Source organism: Maniola jurtina, chromosome 14 (assembly GCF_905333055.1).
Source record: "Maniola jurtina chromosome 14, ilManJurt1.1, whole genome shotgun sequence".
NCBI lineage: Eukaryota > Metazoa > Arthropoda > Insecta > Lepidoptera > Nymphalidae > Maniola > Maniola jurtina.
The window spans coordinates 5,418,579-5,441,777 of NC_060042.1; the positions used below are offsets into that span (position 1 = coordinate 5,418,579).

Here is a 23,199-nt window from a genome sequence, read left to right on the forward strand (position 1 = left end):
TTTAGAGCTGACAAAATATTTAAAAACTTCAAATTGAGTGCCTGTTTTTAGTCGGTCTAGTGGCTAGACCACCCAACAAGACTTAGACCAAAAAATATATTAGATTCTTTTTTTAACCCCCCACCCAATAAGAGGGGTGTTATAAGTTTGACTTGTGTATCTGTGTATCTGTCTGTGGCACCGTAGCTCCTAAACTAATGAACCGATTTTAATTTAGTTTTTTTTGTTTGAAAGGTGGCTTGATCGAGAGTGTTGTTAGCTATAATCCAAGAAAATCGGTTCAGCCGTTTGAAAGTTATCAGCTCTTTGTAGTTATTGTAACCTTCACTTGTGGGGGGTGTTATAAATTTTTAGTTTACACTGGTTAATTTATGCGCTTGGCTGCAACAAGACCAGCAGCTGGCAAGTGATGATGCAACCTAAGATGGAACGCGCTTGCCTAGAAGATGCCTATTGACTTGAAGGTATGATATTAAAAATCATTCCTCATACGCATGGCTAAGGTTTGGAATACTCTTCCACGATCTGTGTTTCCTACCAATTACAATCCGGGTATCTTTAAAACAAGAGTGAATAGGCACCTTCTAGGTAAACGCGTCCCATCTTAGACCACATCATCACTTTCCATCAGCTGTGATTGTGGTCAAGCGCGCTTTTTTAAGTGAATAAAAAAAAAAAAAAAAAAGAGGAGGAAAATGATGCTGGAAGGGAAGCTCAGTTACTCGTTACTCCTACGGATTTCCTCATTTCAGATTTGATCACGTAGAGAACTCCAAGCATGCTCTCGCCGTCCCACTGATTGATTCATAGTTAGCGACCATTATATCGGATCCAAGACCCAAGACATAACACTAACAACAGCAGCAGAGAAATAAACGTATTATTTCTACAAATTGTGCACACCCCAACTGTAATATCTCATGCGTAATTGTCTACTGATTGACTCAGTACTGAAATCCGAATTCGGAAAACTGCCCCAAAAAATAAAAACGATGGGTAAAACCTAAATCCCTATGTAACGTTAGATACACCAGTTATAATCCCCCGTTTTGCCTTGCTAACGTTATTTATCCGGATGCCTGGACGAGTTTTCACACAAAATTTTCAAAGAATGCTATTGACTATTGTGATTTTATTGTGGAACTTAATCCACAGAATTGTGTTGTGAATTTTAGAATTGTAGATTTTGCGTTGTATGTTGTAAATATTTGGTTAACTGATTTAGATGAAAGGTAAACCGATAAATAGCTTGTATTACCGACACGGACATAGACTACTTTTATCTCAAAAAAAAAAAAAAACTATACGAGTTCGTTTAAAATTTTTAACAAGTTAATGTAGATTAAAAATTTGTAACACCCCCGACAAGTGAAGCTTACAGTAACTAGAAAAGAACTGATAACTTTCAAACGGCTTAACCAATTTTCTTGGATTATAGCTAAGAATACTCTCGATCAAGCCACCTTTCAAACAAAAAAACTAAATTAAAATCGGTTCATTGGTTTAGGAGCTACGATGCCACAGACAGATACAGAAATACACACGTCAAACTTATAACACCACTCCTTTTGGGTCGGGGGTTAAAAACCTACATCCACGCAGTCATTATCTAGGTGCTAAATTAAGTATCTTTTGAATAAACAGTTTTTTCGTTAAACATTTTATTATTTCTTCGAGCACAATACAGCAATCAAAATACAAAATAGGTCAATTCATTTCCCAGTAATTCCTCTACGTTTAGGGGGTTTCGACATTTAAACTTAATTTTGGGCCAAGTGCCTCATTCCGGTTGTAATTTACAGTTAATTAGACACTTAAACACGAGCTCCAAACCCGCGGCTCTTGGAGAACTTAAAATGGCCGCGTTAATACAAGAAGGCTGCGTTAATTACTTTATGGGATCCTTTTTGAAGCTTGTAAACTTATGCAGCAGTGGATGTTCCCTTACACGACGAAGGCAGCTGTTAGGAAAGCATGGGGATATAGCATAATATAGTCAAGCGTGCCACAACACTCTGGGTTGAGATTTATAGAGCAAGGTGACTAAGTGTAAGTAAGTGGTGGTAGTGGAACGTATTGCTTGCTTGTGCTGTGCGTATTGCGTAGTGGTCAGGATTCCAAATGTTAGCTAAACCAGCCCCCCGATCGTGTAAAAAAAACGAATTCATGGTTATCGTTATCGTCAAGAAATTCTGCAGTTGAGTCACCGAGGTGTGAAGGAGTAAGTTACAAACATCCAAACTTTAATTTATAATTGTTATTATGAGGCTAACTAATTCACAGCGCGTTTACTAAAAACTTTTCGTTTCTTAAGGTAATCAAAATAGCAATTTTCTTGCTTATTTTCAAACTCTAACCAACTGGATACTCCTAGATAACAAGTCGCCGTTTCTATCACAATCGTAATCCGCTAGTCCGTGTACTAGTCAATCGATCTAAAAACCAATTTTTAACCAATCCAATTTAACGCGGTCGAATGAAGTCCAGCAAATCTATTGCGTTGTAATTTTAGTCCGTTCGTTTGAACTATTGGCTTAGCTGGAATACAGACCAAACTGGAAAAGTACAAAGTGTATCGAAAACTAGTGTAGTTTTTAGTTTTATATACTACAATGTCGTGGGTCTCTTTTAAAACTCTATTAAAATTGTGAACTAAGTAGGTAAGTAGGTAGTATATAACATTTTTGTGAAAATAATACTTAACCCTAATTCGCACGAGCGTTAAAAAAGCGTTGCGTTAAAACCCGACTTTGCGCTGACAATACAAAGTGCGCGTTAAAAAAGCGTTGACATGTGAACAGATACAAGTGTCTGTTCCCAAGGGAATGCATTTGTTCTATTTTGAACGCTTTTTTAACCGACGTTAAAAAAGCTCTCGTGCGAAGCTTAGGTATATAATTAACCAGATTCTTTAAAACAGTTCCAGGGATTGTAGGTATTTGTTTCAATAGCAAAACCATAGACCACCTAGTAAAATGGTGTCTAATATATGGTATGAAGACTTGACATTGTACCACGCGTGCTTAAGAGCTGTGCTTCCATTTACGCGGGCTGCATAATATGCTTTGAACACATTCTTTCATAAAAAACCAAACACGTCATGTGCACGCGCTTTCAGAGTCATGTTCCGCCGTACTGTTTCCTTCGCGTCGCATTGTTTCACTCGTTTATTTCTATCTAAGTACAAGAATACCTAACATTCATCCTATTTCACTCATTCATCCTTCCTTGTTCTCAGATCACTTTGTATCAGGCTTTGTGTTTCTACTCTGTTGTCTGTACACATACAAGGATAATTTACATAAAATTAATTACAAGTTAGCTTTCAATGTGTTTGTCTATCTATTAGCACAATGTCCCTGTGTGCGTTTGGCAAACGTTTGTTGAACGTGATCCAACTTTCGAGGGTGGATTTACAAGTGTAACATACCTACTAAAACTTCAATGTAATAGGATATAACGCCATCATAAATAATATTTGTGATCAATATTGATAACAAGCATTAGTAACATCAAGCAAATAGGTGTACAGTAGGTATAGCGTGAGCTTTTTATAATTAAGAGCTTTTCCTGCGGATTCGCGAGCGTCAAATTGCTTTTTAAGCTTAGAATTGATTGATTGGTATGAGGAAATTCTGAAACGCGGGTTGTTTATTTATGTGGTAGGTATAAGATTTATGTACGCCATGTTTAAAATTGCCTTTACCCACCGAATAAATATTTTATTATTTTATATTAAAGAAAAATCAGATATTCCTGGTTCAGCGAATTTTCCAATCCTAAAGAATATAAGTTATGTAAAAAATGTTGAGCGAAGTGAGGTCTCCGAGTCATTGAGTTTGCGTTTTGTCCGACTATCTGTCTTTCCATCCGTTCGTCAGGATCTTTATAACTTTCCAATTTACTAATGTACCTAATTACCTCAAATTTACACATAATCAGAGTCAAAAAGAACCTGTTGAGCTAATAAAGCTTTGTTTTTACCTACTATCTATCTTTAATATAGGTATACTTACTATACTTAGGAGATATATGTATGAAGGGCCGTCTAAGTGATGTCCAGTGTCTCTCGTTAATATTCCAACAGACAAGACTTACTACTGTCTTGAGAATAGAGCAGACAATGACGACAAAAGACATCCTGAATCTTGAATACGTCTCTCTCACAAAGAGAAAACCGGGGTTGGAAAGATGGAATGTATGTAAATTACAACTTACCCCGTTTAAATATGTATGAACGTTAAACAGTCTAGAAAAAAATATTTTTGTTCTTTTTTTATCTAGGTATTGTTCTTTCTAGATGTAAACGCAAGACATTATTATTCTAACAAGTACCTAGACCCCAAGTAAAGTGAACCCTGTGAAAGAAAATATATTTTAAACATATTTTCCGATCTACTTGTAAACCGAGACCTTTCCAGGTATTGAGATTGTTTAATATTTTCCCCAACCAGTGAAAAACTAAGCGATTGCTATTTGACTTCTGCAGAACAGATAAAAAAGCATAGGAGATATTAGAGTAACTACTGAGTTGTATCTCTTCAAAGACGTTAAAAGTCCAACGTAAGTAAGTGAAAGTAAAATGCGGAAAATCGCATACTCAAAGTTAAAAGAGGCGGCTTTAGCTAGAAAAGCTATGCGGATGGAGACCGCCAAACTTCGTTTCGAAGAGGTCACGCGATGATGATGATCATGATGATCGAAAAACTGTTCTACAAAAGTCAATACAATACAAAACTGCGATAAACTATTGGTGACTTGAAACGATTTTTGCCGGAGAGTAAAAATCGATACAAGTGAAAACCACGATTTTTGACGGAGAGTAAAAATCGATGCTAGTGAAAATTGCGCTAATGCGGACAATCTGTTGAGACGATATAAAATTGAAAACAGCTTCTCACTGTATAAAATTAGCTGTTGTTGATAAAATCGGTCTCAGGTAAAATTCACTCGTCTAAAATTATGTCCTTATCCCCACAACTAAACATGAAAGTCGTGCTACGATCTTCAATGGCTACGATGCTACGTCGTAGGTGATAGCCCGTAGAAATGTTTAGAGAAGCTTATTCAATACCAGTATCTCAGATTATAATAAATGGTATCATTACTAGAGGTCCTATTGGAAGATCTATTGTGGTCTAACTAGACAGAGGTCTTGTTCAACTAATATGATTGATGTGGAAACGACCTATTACAAGTATATTTAGATTGAGTACCCACTAGTACATCTGAATTCGAGCTACCGATCATTTAACATCAGTGCGAAGGATTCAGAAACCAAGACGATCAATTTCAATACAAACCGATTATATTATAAGACTTTGTATCCACAAGACTAACAAATCCTTAAACCACATCCTGAATCAATCTAAGGCATGCTGCGCCATGAGGTAAATTTCGTCCTTAGCCAAATTATACGATTTTTATCGTACAAAAGATCCGTCCGAGAGGTCCGAGAAAAGATTGACAAGCAGTAGGTACCTACCTATTACAATGTCACCATGTATGTAGTCTGGTATTTAATTGTTTACTAGTCAATTGAACTATTAATGTGTGCCCTCTCGCACACCTTATTGTTTATGTTTTTTTTAAGAGGGCTCTCTCCGTCACTCGTTTCCACTCGTTTCATACAATCGTAGTTCCAATTTCATTTGAATACTAAGCAACCAAAGTCCATGAAATTTTGCAGACATAGTCTAGAAACTAATATCTATGTCTGTGGTTTTCCAGATTTCTGTTAAAATATTCGGTTTCAAAGTTACGCGGACTTAAAAAATTTCATACAAATCTTGGAGCCCCTGTAATTTTAAAACTACGTATTTTTAGAAAAATCTAAAACACCACAGACACAGATATTAGTTTCTAGATTATGTCTGCAAAATTTCATGGACTTTGGTTGCTTAATATTCAAATGAAATTGGAACTACGATTGTATGAAACGAGTGGAAACGAGTGACGGAGAGAGCCCTGTTAATAATAAAATCAGAGCAAACGAGCAGGCGGGTCAACTGATGTTAAGTGGTTGAACATTTGCAGCGCCAGAGGTACCGCCGATGCGTTGCCGGCCTTTTAGGAATTTGTTGGTCCGTCCCTTGAATAACTCCACGTTGTAATCTAGTGGGAACACCGCCGATGAGAGTTGATTCCACAGTTTGCATATGCGTGGAAAAAAGGATCTGGCACAACGGTTCGTCGAAGTGCACCAGGCTCTCAGATAGATGTCAAAAAAGAAAACTTAAAACGGCCGCTCTGTACATGCCTTAGATTACAAATTATTATTAATTTATGTATAATATTATAATCTATCGCTCTCGTAACTCTATAGTCGTAAATTATAATTAGGTATGCAAAATACATTTATACTAATTTAGACCAAGACGTAATATTCCTGGTACTTAACCAATCACTAAAATAAAACGTTTAAGCTCAGCAGACCATCAAAAATTTTGTCAACATAATTGTAAAATTATAGGTACCTATTTAGTTATAATTAAATATTAATGTGCCCGCGACTGTATGGTTGAATTCGGTTTTTTGGAACCTTTTGTGTTCCATAATATGTAAGTATGTACCTTCCTTCTTTCGATAGTGTTTCCTGCTGTTGCCCTCTCAAATCAGTTTAAGTACAAAGAAATAAACTCATAAACAAAAGTCGGGCTTATAATTATACGGGTAGGTATGTTCAATACGAATAGGATTGTCTCTGAGAGACGATGTTTAGTTAATATATTGCTGAAAATTTTAATGAAATCTGTTCAGCATTTTTAGATATAGTTGGCGCATTAGGCTAAATTTTGCTCTTTTACTATATTGAAGCTTACATGAGTACCATTACGAAAAGCATCCGCAAACGACCCAATAAAGTGTGTCGCCACTAATTAAATTTGTTCTAGATTTTAACGAAAGCTGGGTCAGACAAACAAATGTGTTTACAGTTGATTTACAGACTCCGAGACTTTAAATTAGGTCTCTCAGGGTAGACCTATACAGATACCTATGTAATTAAATTACGTACCATCAATCATTTAAGATTTTTAGCAAACAGTTTTAGCGACATATATTAATCACATCGATGCAATATTATATAGATAGGCATTTTCCATAATAAACGCGTAATTAGGTATAGGAGCGGTTAAAGATAGCGTTTCAGAGTAGCAGTTCCAGATTAGTGTCTAATCTAATCAGCAACATCAACAAATAAATTAATATACAACAGACCTATTACAGGTCGAATTAAGAATCTCCTCGTTCTTTGAAGACAACCTGATAGTTATTTTGATAAATATAACAAACTAGCTTATTCTGCAAAAGAAAGTCAATCTGAAAGACCTTTATTTTATTTTATTTTATTCACAAATAGCTTTCAACCTTAAGGATCACAATTTTTTTATTTTTTATTTTCACTTGTGTTTTATTTTCACTTTAATTTGAATTAACAGTTAATAGAATTAACCACAAAGACTTACCAGAACTTCCCTCGTTTGGGCCCGAACAGAATACCAGCGTTGTGGGTACATTGTGTATCCACAACATCAAGCTGAGTTCGGGCCCTTTCGTTGGCACGACACATAATACATACATAATATACTGTTTAAGTTAAGTTAGTTTTTAAGTTTTATATTTTAAATTTTATATTTTAGGGTTTATATTTTTTATTTTTATTTTTTATTTTTAGTTTTGTATAAGCGTCTTTATTTGTAATACTATGTTTATGTGTCGGTTTCAACGAATAAATTTTATTCTATTCTATTCTATTCTATTCTATTCCCGCGTATTTGTCCGCGTGGACTACACAAATATTAACCCCTATTTTACCCCCTTAGGGGTTGAATTTTCAAAAATCCTTTCGTAGTGGATGTCTACGTCATATTAATAGCTAGCTTGCAGCCCGGTCCATCCAGTAATTTGAGCTGTCCGTTGATAGATCAGTCAGTCACCTATTCGTTTTATTAACCCCCGACCCAAAAAGAGGGGTGTTATAAGTTTGACGTGTGTATCTGTGTATCTGTCTGTGGCATTGTAGCTCCAATGAACCGATTTTAATTTAGTTTTTTTTTGTTGAAAGGTGGCTTGGCTTGATCGAGAGTATTCTTAGGTATAATCAAGAAAATCGGTTCAGCCGTTTGAAAGTTATCAGCTCGTTTCTAGTTACTGTAACCTTTTCTTGTCGGGGGTGTCATAAATTTTTAATTTACACTTGTATATTTAGATAGATGTTTAAATGTTATGATAAAAATGTAATGTAGGTTCATAATCACCTACTAAGTCCTAACTTACCTAATAATATCCCTCTATATATCGGTCTGATATATAAATATATCCCTCTGTACCTACCCTTTAAAATATTATGAGCTTCTACGCTTTACTGTATAAACATGACGTATTTTATTGTATACTCTATCCATGTCGTAATTTAGCGTTGTTGAAATAGGTGCACAATGTATCCACGTGTACAGTCAGCATCAAATTTATGCGAGCTTAGCGATTCAGTGAGGAAATGCGGCTAGAATTCTTGGTGCCGTTCCATGTATATGATTTGTTATTAGCTGAGGATTTAGCTTGCTAGAGCACCTAAGATTTATTCCTTTAAAAAATCTAAATATTTTTGTCAATTTATGGTACTTAATATTAATTATACCTATATCATTAAAAATATAATGATGATTAGGTCCTTATTCTCATTCATCATTCAATCATATCATTATTTTTTAACCCCCGACCCAAAAAGAGGGGTGTTATAAGTTTTACGTGTGTATCTGTGTATCTGTCTGTGGCATCGTAGCTCCTAAACTAATGAAACGATTTTAATTTAATTTTTTTGTTTGAAAGGTGGCTTAATCGAGAGTGTTTTGAGCTATAATTCATGAAAATCGATTCAGCCATTTGAAAGTTATCAGCTCTTTTCTAGTTATTACTGTAACCTTCACTTGTCGGGGGTGTCATAAATTTTTAATTCACGCTTGTTTATAATTTTATAAAGTATTTACTTAGTTATCTTAGTTAGATACCTACCTAATATCTTTAGTTACGAGAAAAATTATTATCTTTTCTTTTCTCTCTATTACTTATCTCTGGGAATAATTACTCTACTGGTTGATACAACTGATCCAATTTAGATCTAAAACAGTCTGATAAATCAAATATATAATAGGACTTTTCTGCGGACTGTACTTAGGAATATAAACGTTCCCTTAATCCGAATTTCTCAAACAAACATGTTTACATCACGTCTTTGATGGCAAATTAGTATTCAATGTGTGGATATACCCTAAAGCAATTATCCTAATTAATGTGCATTGTTACAATTTACTAGTACATGTTATGTTAAGTAAATTAACATGCCTATATAAATGATGAAATACTTTCATTATAAATATTATAATTTATGTTTCAGGGGCCGTCTCAAATGATTACTTGTACGCGGTCTCCACTCTACTGTTTTTCGGCTTCAACGATCATCTCCCCTACGACAAGCATAGCCTGCCCACTGCTACTTCAGCTAAGTATCAGTGGAGTGGGTACAGGAGTATCCACTGCGGCGGTACAGTTTTCCTCGTTCCGGATCTTAGTCTTCAGGAAAACGCCTACAATAACCCTCTCCATAGCTCGCTGTGCGACTTTGAATTTGTGTATCAGGCTGCTTGTAAGTATCCACCTTTCCACACGTCCGCCGACTGATATGATAATGATTTGACAATATACAAGTTCAAATACTCACCTAAGTGATCATATCAGAAATGAGGAGTAGACAGGAGTGACAAAGCTCAACATGTTGAAAAGTTGAAGAGGCACGCCTGGCACCTTGTTCAAAAAACTCCTTGACTTTGCGGTCTTGAGTTTCAGAAATGGTGACCCAGCACCAGAACGCGCATTGTCGGTAGACCCAATCAGGTATCATCATCATCTCAATCCATAGCCGGCCCACTACTGAGAATAGGTATCTTCTCAGAATGAGAAAGATTTCAAAAGTCCACCATGCTGGCCAAGTGCCGATTAGCAGACTTAACGCATCTTTAACATTATGGAGAACTCTCAGGCTGCTATAGAGCATTCGAGATTTACCTACTAGTGAAACTGATGTTACAAATCTAATTACCTATATAAAAGGAAAAACTTACTGACTGACTGATCTATCAACGCACAGCTCAAACTACTAAACGGATCGGTTTAAAATTTGGCATGCAGATAGCTATTATCTTGTAGATATTCGCTAGGAAAGGATTTTCAAAAATACAACCCTTAAAGGTGTAAATTATTATTAGTTGTTTGTGTAGTCCACGCGGACGAAGTGGCGGGCGTAGGCGGGTTATAAATAGGTTTTGGAGCTAGTTATTCATACTATGGATTCCAAAGAGTTACTAGCCATAAATCTAGAAAACTAATTAACGGAATGTCTCGAGATTTTTCACGCCGTGAATTGTCCGCTCCATCCATTCACAAGTGTCACTGACGCTGGAGCAATTACGAGCCTACTGGTACAAACCGTATCTAGTTATAAACGGAGTTTAAGGCACTATTACTACTTCTAGGCATGTATTTAGGTCTTTTTTGGAAATCTGTCCACTACTGAATGAGAAGGTCCGCCTCCCATTCCGGAGTATAACATATTATCCAAATATTTTTCACGGATTTTGCCTTATTGTCAGTTTCCCCGAAACGGCACTTCTCATCGTTTGAAGAGAAATATTTTGAAAGAGACTCCGCTTGTAAAATGTTTTCATAAAACGTTTTTCTTTGATAAACACGTCATTCATTTCTGCAGAAATATAAATGAGTCGACACAGAGCCAACAATGCGGAATGAAGGAATTGTTCCTTTATTTAGAAAGGTTATGTAATATAATGTATCGCTTGCGTTTGTTTACATTGTAAAATATGGATAACATGCTGAGAGATTGTAAGGGAGATTTCGTACAGCTTCCGCCAAAACCTATTATTGAATAGGTGCAAGGAATGAAAGAGTTGAGAGATGAGTATGTACGGGAATAAGCGAACATAATATGTAAACTAATTTGCTTTTTGAAAATAGTTGGTAGGTAGGTACCTAACTGCGTACGCGTGATTCTTTTCTATAGGTACTTAGAATGCATAGGTACTGGTCCGCACTGATCGAAGGTAGTCACTTTAACAAGTTTGTTGTTTCAAAAGAGATTAAAAATTTCAAAATAGACATTATGGCTGTTTTGAAATATAAGTGGGTCAATTTTTTTATCAGTTAAGTTAGGTCAGTCAATTTTTTTGTTCGATAACGTTTATCTGGCAGTTGTTAGACTGGCTCTTAAAATAATACCTAATGTCTGCTGAAAAAGTTATTTCGTCCAATAAGAAGTATCTACTACCTACCGAGAATTAATAGGACCCTTACTATCTGTCAAACTTACTGTCTCTACCACAGAACACTACCTACTACTAATACCTAATACTACTTGAGCTAAATCCACTAAATTAATGAAATTCGTTGCTTCTACCGAATAAATTGCTATTGAACATATTCTCTGAAATCTGAGTACTGTTGCGTGAAGATACCTATTAAAAATATTTTCGCCGAAAGCGTTTTTGTTATTTTTCCGATTAAACAAGCGGAAATGGAAAGAAATAAGTAGGTACCTGCTTACCTGCCACAACTTTGGCGAAGATTCTAATCTCAATTGTCCGATTTTATTTTGAAAGAATGAAATATAAATGGTTTGTATCGCTAACAAAACAAATCAAACAATTTTACAAGTGTAAATTAAAAATTTATAACACCCCCGACAAGTGAAGGTTACAGTAACTAGAAAAAAGCTGATAACTTTCAAACGGCTGAACCGATTTTCTTGGATTATAGCTAAGAACACTCGATCAAGCCACATTTCAAACAAACAAAACCACATTAAAATCGGTTCATTAGTTTAGGAGCTACGATGCCACAGACAGATACACAGATACACACGTCAAACTTATAACACCCCTCTTTTTGGGTCGGGGGTTTAAAATAAAACATACCAATTTTTCCAGCACGATATACATACAATAGAATGTACAGTGTCGGTTATCCGAACTAATTGATGGACATGGGTGTTCAGAAATTTATTTAAATCCATTTTATTCAGCTATTCAAATACTTAATAGACTTTTCTTTACCGATTTACCAATAGAAAACTACTTAGTCAAGTACATTTCAACGCATAAAAGGTTCTGTAGTTATGTTAATAAAAAACTTTTACCGTCTTAATCGAAAAAGTAATTATTAGAATAACAAGGTATTTTTTTGTGTAAATTTTTTCTCACTAAGCATCAATTTATATTACCCAACTATAACAGATATATTTATTTGTATTTTGTCGACTATAACTGCAGAGTAGTTACTTATTAAACTCACAATAGTCGTCATAATTTCGTTATACTCATACTGTGTGCTAATTTTACAGAATTTTTCAGTGAAGGTCTCAAAGCGAACTCTCTTCTCACCGTCTAAAGCCAACCGTTGTTGGATTAGAAAATCGTTCATCTGCTTTAGCTCTGAATATGATGTAATAAGTGCATAGTATTGTAAATGATGTGCATTTATATGTGTTTCATATTTAACACTGCAAACATACTCGTATGATACGAGGCCCGCTGGACCCAAAAGTTTATACGCTCTCCTTAGCAAATAAATAACACACATCGGTGACACCGAACCACAAATATTTATGTATAATCCGGTGGCGAAAAAGTAAACACCAAGTAAGTGTTGATATACATAGTCCAAGATAACAACAGCCTTGCCAGAAAAATGTCCGTACATACGTAACATACTTTAATATAAAATTTAAGAAAATGTAGCACTTAGGGCCCTTACTATAAAAAAATGACAATTATTTTACTTTATTGTAACTTGTATATGCCGTGTGTAAATTTTTACGCAGTAAAAAAATCATATTATTTTCTTAAACGATAGAGATTCAGTTAACGGGGGCTTATCATCCTATAACCACGTGCTGCTTGTTTCCAGCAACTCCCTGCAAATCATCAGTCAAGTTGATATCATCTGGTAATCTAGGAAGGTTCTATAGGATCTATTGATACGGAACCACCATTCTTGCACTTTGGAACCTCAACTTCCATTTTCCCCTACCAAAATGAAATTTCTCTATAGTATAAATAAGAAACTTCTAAATACCTCTTATCAACACAATATGTCAGAATACTTATAGAACCCTCCAGGACCGAAGGATCACTCTCCAACGACGTTTAAATAATATCGACTCGAAAAATTGCAAGTCAGTTCGCATAGCGCTGCGACCTAAAATTTGATAAACGTTTCTCTTTCTATCCAGTAAGCTCTTAGTAAGCTCTTATCTCTATCTTTCGTAACAGATAGGACGTCGAAGGTCGAAGGACGCGCCGCCATAAACTTATATTTCTTGGGTCACGTGATCAAAAAAAAATTTTTTTTTTAAAAGAATATTAGCCATGTTAAATGACTAATATTCCCCTTTCCTCTCCAACTAAGCGTCAGGCTTGTGCTAGGAGTAGGTACGACAATAGTGCAACGGGCGGGGTTTGAACCGTCGACCTTTCGGTTTTCAGTCCACTCCTTTACCGGTTGAGCTATTGAGGCTCAAAATATGAGCCTAACATATTTAATTTTTTTAATGTGTAAGTAGCTACTGGTACAATGGAACTGAAACTGTGCGTTTCTGTAATGTAGGCAAGTACATACTTACAAAGCACATTTCTAAAGTAAAATTCATAGGCAAATGTGTATCGTTGTTATTTACATCTATGGCAGCAAGGGACGACTTCCAGCCCGATTTCCCAGTTAATTGGCAACATTAGTCACGCCGGCCGCCGCATGACCACTTCGCCCGTTATCGTAATATGATTTGTGATACTACTGAAATATATGGCCACCCTAATAAATTGCGATTAAATGTTATTTAAAGTGAAAATGGCCAGAATGGCCCATTTTTGGTCTTCCAACTAAATATTTTATAGTATTTCAGAAATAGAGCTGCCTACTGCTCGGTTTTATTATTTTATTATGTACCTAAGTATACCTTACATGGTGGTAGATAAATCATAATGCAGTCTAAGGAGAAACGCACACCGGCAGAATAGAGCAGAGTCGCGAGAGCCCTAAAATAAGCGTTAAAGAATTAAAGATTTTATAAATCGACTTTACATGATCCTGATCGATGTAGCGGTTTTAATCTTTATTGTTTACTAGATATAGTGTAAGGGCCGGCGCACATTTGGCGGAGCGCAGCACACAAACATGCCCGTGAAGTTTTCTAATCGCGTGACACATTATGCTAATTCCTACCAGAGAATGCGCGAGCAAGCGCGAGACTGCGCGCGGATGCGCGAGTATCCGCACGGATGCACAATTGATTATTTCAATGAGGACAATGTCGATAATATTTTGACTGTGAAAAATGCTCTGCGCTGCGCTCCGCCATATGTGCGCCGGTCCTAATAGAAGGTTTCACCAGAATCAGTCAAATGTTGAAGTTCTTATCTGAAAAATCCGTAGTACGTATATGAAATTATATACTACAGTCTAATAACACTGAATGATAAAAGGTTTGCAATTATTAATAAAAAACAACATATTCAAGTCAATATTTTTTTATTTTACAAAAAGACCAGTTTAAACATCCCACTAACAAATAACCTCTGAAACAAATAGGTACAACCCTCATCTCTAAAATAGTCATCACAGATAAAAAATATATAGACACAAAATACTTTTGCCACTAAAATCGACAAGTATAACCCGTCGGAAATGGTAGACAAAATTATACAAAAATTGTGATACTTAGGTACTACTCTCCAAATATATGATCCAAATATTATATTATGTAGTAGGTTTATATTTTTACAAATATAATATTTATATGACACAAATTATACATAAATTAGCAGATAAATCTGTTCAAAATTGACACTTTACGTCACTTCTACTCCACCAATGTGGCTTGTCTCTTTATTAATTATTGTGGTAAAGCCTTTACGAAGGATGTTTAGAATAATTAGAACCAACAATAATGCAACAATAATAAATTATAATTTTGATTATAATATTATTAATTTTAATGGTTAGTATTATAAAATATCACAGTTTTGACAATGAATTTATTTAGGTACTGATATCGAACTAAAAAAATGCATATTTTTTTTATATTATTTCCGACGGGTTACTCATATTGCTTTAATCATACTTTAGAGTTGAGACACTAACAGCATTATAATAAAGGTAAGTATATTAAATATTGTAATATTTATATAATATTTATACAATATCAAATCACAAGTATAATAATATCAAGTTTAAAGGAACTTAAAATGTTAATTTCATAGACATTTTTAATGCTGTTAGGAATTCTCTAAATATCTAAAACTCTAAAGTTTCCCAAACACTGTTTAGCTCTTAAATTACATATCTTTAAATAACTAGTTCAAAATTATAATAAAAATATTATAATGTAACCAACCGAGGCGAAGAAAATATTTGTATTCCTTATACATACAGAAAATAATATTATTTACCAATTATATGTATATTATAGGTAAATAATAATGCTTATAAAATATTAATATTAAGTATAATAAAATAATATAATCACTTAGTAATATGAGTGGTATTTGTTTTGATTTAAATTTTTTCATATTTGAGCGTCGATTCCTAGACTGCACAGCCTGCACGTTTTCAAAAATTTTGTTGTACAAAAATCCTTCCATTTAATACATCATTTTCAACTGGTCAGAAAGAACATCTGAGATTCAAACAGCTTATATTTAAGTAGTAAACGACTTCGTTAAAAACGTATTTACACCAGTAGTTACTGTATTAGGCTGAGGGTGTAAGCGACATGTCGAAATGGCTAGTGGGGTATGAGGCAGGGGGATACCCGCACACCCGCACTTCACCGCTCTATCCCGCACCGAGTTAGCGCGGAGCTGTGCGGGTGTGCGGGGGCGTCCCCACACCGATTTACGCGTCGACCTGTCGACGCGTAAAAATCCTGATATTTGGGTTACATTGTTGAAATCACATAGGTAACGGTATGATTTTATATGGAAGAAATAAAAAAAATGTTTCATGATTTCATATGGCTCTAAATAATTTACATGTACCTAATATCCATATCAATTATTATATTTATTAAATGCTAAATTGTACTCGTAAATATGAGATTTCAAAATTTAATATTTAAAAATCTCGTTTGTCTTTTTCATACACAACTCAAACCTTAAAAAATATCAAAATATCGTATCTATATCGTATCTCAATCGCGAACTAATATAAATTATTTGATTTTTGCTATCAGTCAATTTCAGGAGGAAACTAAGGTTTAAGACTGAGTCAATGCGCAATGACGAGATTTTCTAAACTTTCGATTAAACTGAACTTTAACTTAAATTGCAGGTGAGATTGCAGTAACTTTACAAAACAGATTGCTAACATAAAAAAAAAAAACTTTGACACTGCGCTAATATGACTTTAGCCTAAAATCTGTTTTTACATAAAGTGAAAAATTCAAAGTTATGTAAAAGTACAAGAAATTTTGATTAATAACTAAACTGCGATAAAATATATAAAAAGAAGGCGGCAATTAGATACTGTCCCCAAAAACTATGGTGCCACTAGTAACTTACCGTCACTCATTATAATTCTTAAATTACTTAAGTCTTTGTTTTAATAATAATTTAGTAATTAATGATTTTACTTTCCAAATTAAGTATTATTAACGTTACGTTTGATATTATCCGAAACGTCTATTTATTTATAAAGTCTTTGAAATGCAATAATCAAAAAAAAAAAACAATTTTGTAAAACAGGAAATCAGCGAATATAAAAATAAGTATGATCGAAACTTATAATTTTGCTAAATAATTTGGTATTATACTGGTATAAGGTACAATAATATTTACATTGTACAACATAAATGCATTTTTTATATACAAGTATCTTTAAAACAATGATTATGACTTTTTTTATTATACACTTAATAAATACAAATATCAACCTTCTATTTAGCAACGCGAGTAACATTAGCAGCAGATATGGCGCTCCACCAACATTTTAGCACAATTACGCTACATTCTTGGTTCCTAGCCTAAAACAATTCCTATTAAAGTTGACACTTGACTGTCAAAATAAAAATTGACTATTAGGTAGGTACGGGTACAAGATACGAGAGGAGCCCTAATTCGCACGAGCGATAAAACCCGGCGTTGCGCTGACAATACAAAGTGCGCGTTAAAAAAGCGTTGACGTGTGAACAGGGTACTTGGGAATGCATTTGTTCTATTTGAACGCTTTTTTAACGGATGTTAAAAAAGCTCTCGTGCGAATGAGGCCTTAAACGAAAACGACCTTTACTCAGGTCGCAGACCAAGAGCTAAGTTAGTTTAGCTTAGCTCGTATAGCTGACGCAGTTTTCCATACTTGTGTGCAGACCGCAAACTATGCAAACTAAGCTATGTAAGCTAACTAAAATATGCGAAGCTAAGTTAGTTGTGTATGCCGATGTGCAGCTACACGAGCTAAGCTAAGCCCCTCCCGCCTTCTCCGCCCGCCCTTCGCACATCCTACGCCAATGCTGTCCAGTGTCCTTTGTCTTTATCTAATTAAACTTCGCAACACTGACTGAGCTTTGGCTTAGCTCTTGGTATGCACGCCATTTATTTCTAGCTTAGCTTAGCCTAGCTTGCTTAGTTTAGCTTTGGCATAGCTTAGTTTTCGGTCTGCAACTGGCTTTACCCATCTGTTAATAATTAGCCAAATGAAACGTATTTGAAGAAAACATACTTAATACACGTATTAACCAAATTCCATAAACTTACCCTACCTTTTTTTGCTACCTTTGGTTGCCTACTGAAAAGTGAACGCATCCATACTTAATTTAAGTTAAAATAACTTTGCCGAAAGTTTTCATATACCTTTGTTAGGTACCTGTTATCTGCTAAAGCAACGATGATCCAAGTTTCATACCTAGTCGCTGATCGTCCCTCCCTGGGTTGGGGGCAATGCGCAGATAAACTTTTCAGCTTTTATAAAATAACGAAGGTCAGCCCCCCTATCGGCTAAAAATATATCAATCATTAAAGGACAGCATTGATGTGCAAACATGGTTTTTTACCAATCCCATTGGCTAAATACCATGTTTTGATATTGATGCTTGATTGATATATTTTTAGCCGATAGCCCCCCTATGAGGGTACTACAAGTTTATGCAAGTGTCAACAATATGATGACTTTCAACTTAATCAAATGAATGATGTTTAAACGCATAACAAATAGACATAGATTAATTTTGAGAAATATGAGACGATTTCCACTTTCCCCTCCCCACCCAATTAGATATACGTAGTGGGGCGCGTCATTTAAAATTGACAAACTCGACATTTTTTATTGAAGATCTTACAATAATTTTTCCATTTGATTCTTCACAAATAGTAGCAACAGAACAAAAACCTTTTTGATCTCTCACATAGAGATCCATACATATGAACTACTTCTATATATCTCTTCTTATCCTTTCTTCTCAATAACACCTACAGCTTTTATACAAATAAATATCGCGTGCTAGAATCACACACAAGATGCAGCCAAATCTTAACAATTCTTAAATTTAATTTTTATTATTATCAGGGCTTTATTCATTTTGGCCGTATTTATATTTTACATCTATTTTTTTTTTAACAAATATCTTATCGAGATAGTATTAAACCAGATTTAATAAAATAGATATTTTTTACATAGATAGGTATACAACGTTAAATTTTGTTACGTAGGTACTTAGGTAATAGACAATCCGAAACAGATGTAATATTTTTTTTTAAATAAACATGTAATAACGGTAGTATTTATTTTCAAAAAAAATGAGATTGAACTGATAAGAACTTGATGAAATTTTAATAAGTAGGTATGAATTAATGAATGAATAGGTATACTTTTATTGTACATCACAAAACTAGGTACCTACATTTTGGATAAAATGTAAAATCGTTAAAAATAATAATTATTTGTTATTACAATCGATTAGGCTAGTTAATATCAAAATGAACTACCAATTTTCAAATTTTTTCACTAACAAAAAATAACGTTGTACAATTATTTCGGATCAGTAATAAAGTTTCAAATTATCGCTTAGGTACGTCATATTGTTTAAGTTAGGTTGCGTACTCAAAAGTAAAAACGTAAAGGTACATAAGATAAGATAAGATAAGACGTAACATAAGATTTATAATAATATCTTTATTGTAGACAATATAGAGAATAAGAAATATACTTACCTATTTAAGAAACTTGCTACCTTTACGAAGAGAATTAGGTAGTATATACCTACTCAAATTTAGAAAAAAATATTTAAAAAACCATGAAAAATTAAAATCTTTATTGAAATCTTCATAATATGAAAATCTATTAATGATCCGACCCAGCCGATTTACAATAATACTGATTATGTCAAATTATTTGAGCAATTTAACAAAATATCTAATCTTGAACCTTAATTATTATTTTTACAGAATATTTCACTTCATTTATCTAACAATTTTATGTACTTACGGATATTATTTTTATAAAATATTATGTTAAGTACCTATATATGTTGAGTTCAGTGGTCCTCTAAGATTTAATGGTATGATATTGGGGCACTATACTGTTCAAAAAAAAAAATCAAAATATTTTTACTCAATTAGAATTTTACAACTTTTACTTTTTTACTTGTTGTAATTTGTAATTTTTATATGAATTCCTCGACGAGTGACGACATGGTTTTAATTTAGTATGCCATAAATATGATAGTTTGGGTTAGGTAGATAATAACATCCCAATCTTTTAACATATTGAGACTTAATTGTAAGATAGTCATGGTCACCTATAAAAATATTCAAAGGTAGGTAAAAACTTTAAAAAGTATAATAATAGTACTTTGCAAGAAAATAAATTATAAGTAGGACCAATAGGTACTTACTTATGTATTATCAAACAAATGGGCACTGATACATTTTTAAAATACAACCAATACAGCTACATAACTAATCTGAAAAACAAAAAAAAGCGTAAATAATAATACATGGTAATAATAGCGTATAAGAATAGGCAAACAAATCAAAAATGTATATTATCAAAATAACATAATGTAAAATATTTAATAAAGATAAACATAGGTATCAGTGGATAAAATTTTGATAGAATCTATAAAGAGTGATAGAGATTTTTTCAAAATGGCGGACTTGTAGGTATGCCAACTATGTTCAATGCCCCGGACGCGGCTGATAGCCATGACTTATAGGTATGAGCTGGTAAAAACAAGACTTGCGTAATGTCTGCTGTAAGATATCACTTGGATATCACTTACTGACAGGTACAGTGTGCTTATAACGTCAGCCGGCGCACCTGCAGTGGATATAATAGCTATGGTGCGTCGAATTGGTAAGAAAAGATCGTAAAGTCGGTTCTTTCCCAGCTAATCTGATCTAGTAGATTTTTAATATGATATACCTACAGTAAAAGTCAGAATTTGTTTGCATTGTGGAGTAATGACCTGTGTATGTTAGTTTGGGCGAAACAGATTCTGGATATTTGTTTTTTTTTTCTGAAACCCTTAGGAAGCGCACTGTACCTATATTGTCAGTGATATCTTATATCACTGACTTCACGGTACAGCGCGCCTATCGTTACAAACTGATGTTATTGCTGGCGCACTTGCGATGGAATTAGGAGTTATGGTGTATCAAACTGATAAAAGTACTTAGATCATATTTTTTTCATCCTAAATCTGGTTTATTTGATTTTTATATGACATACATACACTGACAAATTGTTTGTATTGTGGAACGACCTATATGGATATTGGTTTAGGCGGGACATTCTCTAGCTAGCTGCTCCTTCTCAGAAGAAACCCTTTGCATCAATTCTTCGGCCCATCGATGCGCTGTGCGGTCCACTGTTGATGGCACTGTGAGGCACTGCATACCACCATATTCGCACGCGATCTGAAATTGGCCATAATTATTTTAATTGACTTAACTACTGTCCATGCCGTAAATAAAACAATTGTCGGCCGAATATTGGAACGAAACCGACTTCCTAAGTGAATTTAAACTAAACGAGGTACTTTTCTCCCAGAATACAATAAAAACTGGTCAAGTGCGAGTCGGACTCACATACGAAGGGTTCCGTACCATCGTATAAGATATTTTAATATTTTTATGTGCAACACAGCAAGTTATCTATCTGTGATGTAGTAGATTAATTTTTTCGTGAACGTTATTATTTTTGTTTTTTGTGATGTAACCACAATTTCTCTGTTTCCGGATTTATTCCTTTACTTATGCTATAAGACCCACCTACCTACCAAAGTTCGTGATTCTAGGTCACCGGGAAGTACCGTATAGGTTTTCTTGACAGACACGACGGACAGACGGACAGACAGACAGACAGATAGGCAGACAGACAACAAAGTGATCCTATAAGGATTCCGTTTTTCCTTTGAGGTATGGAACCCGAAATCAAGAAAAACTTACATTGCAGTTTGTATGCATAGAACTATTAGACTGGGTTGCAAAATACGTACCCTATAGTGATGTAACAGTGCTCTGTCGGTGGGAACGCCTACTGAAGTGGCCCCGGGCGCCAGTTCCCATACAAAGTGGTTCCCCAGCTCGACGGCGTCGTGTGGCCTTAACGCGTACTTGCTGCGATTCTTGAGCGCGTGGGGCGCCGCCCATCTTCTTGTTTTACGCGATGTCACTAATGGCGCTGGGGCTTCAGGATCATCCTGAAATTGACATAAAATATTGTATAGAAGCAGGCGTTATCTCGCAGAAGTCCATAATAATATACAAGGAACCAAAAGCTTAATTTGCTATAATCCGCTAAGCCAAACAAATCTGTATGGTGCCCAATTACAAATACTTTGCAATGTCCAATTGCAAATACTTTGCAATTGGGCATTGTAAGATCTACATCTCCTAAGGATGCACCGGTGTCGGGGCGAAACGTGCGTCGAGTGGTTTTGGGATTTATATTATGGTGCTGCGTGTCTAATGATATTGCTTGCTTGGTGGTGTTTCCTGCATGTTTTGCAGTGGGAGGGCGGGCGGTGCATATCGCATGCAGCATGTAGCACCATACAGATTTGTTTGGTTTAGCGGTTATTATCAAATTAAGTTTTTCCTGTATGACATGAAATACACTTAACTTACGCTTCTCATTTTCACACTAATACAAAAATGGAAATTTAAGGTTCGTAGCAGATACAATCACAAGATCACAAATATTAAAATCGCAAAGGTTCACTCATTTAAAATTAATATTGGATAGAAACATAGTCCAAACCATTCAAATGCCTTTATTTTTCGGTGATGGGAGTTACTTAGTACTCACCTCAACAAGAATGCAGTTTTGCGATGCCCGCATTGTCGTCAAGAGCACAGTGAGCGTTCGTTTAATTGCGTGAAATTAACTGACCCAACGTGCCCTATAGTTTACTAGATTCTACATAGATTCCTTAATTTACCTCCCATCGCAGATAAATAAAGGCGTTCCGAAAAAGAAATGATGATATTTTGGACTGCTGGTTGAACGATGCCCAGATTGTGATCAAGAGCGCAGTGAGCGTTCGTTCTGGCCACATTAGGATAATTGCGTGGACTATTACGTGAAGGTCACAAGGACCCAACGTGCGATGCCCTATAGTTTACCTAGATTCTACACAGATTCCTTAACTTACCTCCCATCGCAGATAAAAGAAGGCGTTCCGAAAAAGAAACGCAGATGGTGCTTTTGACTGCGGGTTATACGATGCCCGCATTGCCGTTAAGAGCGCAGTGAGCGTTCGTTCTCGCCGCGGTAGGATGATCTCATCTACGTCAATGACAAGAAGCCAGCCTGCAGTTGCCATTGATCGGTACAGGCAGTCGTTGAATGCAGCGAACTGGCCTTCTGTCCTGAAACGAGATTATATTAGACTTTCATTATAAGTATGAATCTCATACTAATATTAAAAAATGGAAATAGGTCTGTATATCTGTTATATTGCCTTGTTTAACTGATTTTGACGAAACGAACATAGAATAGTATTTATTATCCCGCAAAATAAAAGAGTTCTTGTACAGTCTTGTCTGTCCTATTCCTAATAGGAATATTTTTGGAAAACGTAAAGCCAGAAGCTCGCGAAGAAGGTTGTTGTTACAAAAAAAGTTGATCGCCCATCCA

The 23,199-nt window shown here is 35.0% G+C and overlaps 1 protein-coding gene across 1 annotated transcript in view; it reads right to left on the reverse strand.

Annotated features, from left to right (window-relative positions):
- Positions 1 to 14,578: 14,578 nt before the first annotated feature.
- LOC123871746 (galactan beta-1,4-galactosyltransferase GALS1-like) overlaps positions 14,579 to 23,199 on the reverse strand; it is an 89,211-nt gene continuing 80,590 nt past the window's right edge. Inside the window, exons 6-8 of the mRNA XM_045915686.1 lie at positions 22,715 to 22,931; positions 21,557 to 21,760; positions 14,579 to 20,975 (exon numbers count right to left, since the gene is read on the reverse strand). Of these exons, the coding sequence (XP_045771642.1) occupies positions 20,838 to 20,975; positions 21,557 to 21,760; positions 22,715 to 22,931 (559 nt within the window). The 3' untranslated portion in view covers positions 14,579 to 20,837. The remainder of the gene's footprint in view (positions 20,976 to 21,556; positions 21,761 to 22,714; positions 22,932 to 23,199) is intronic.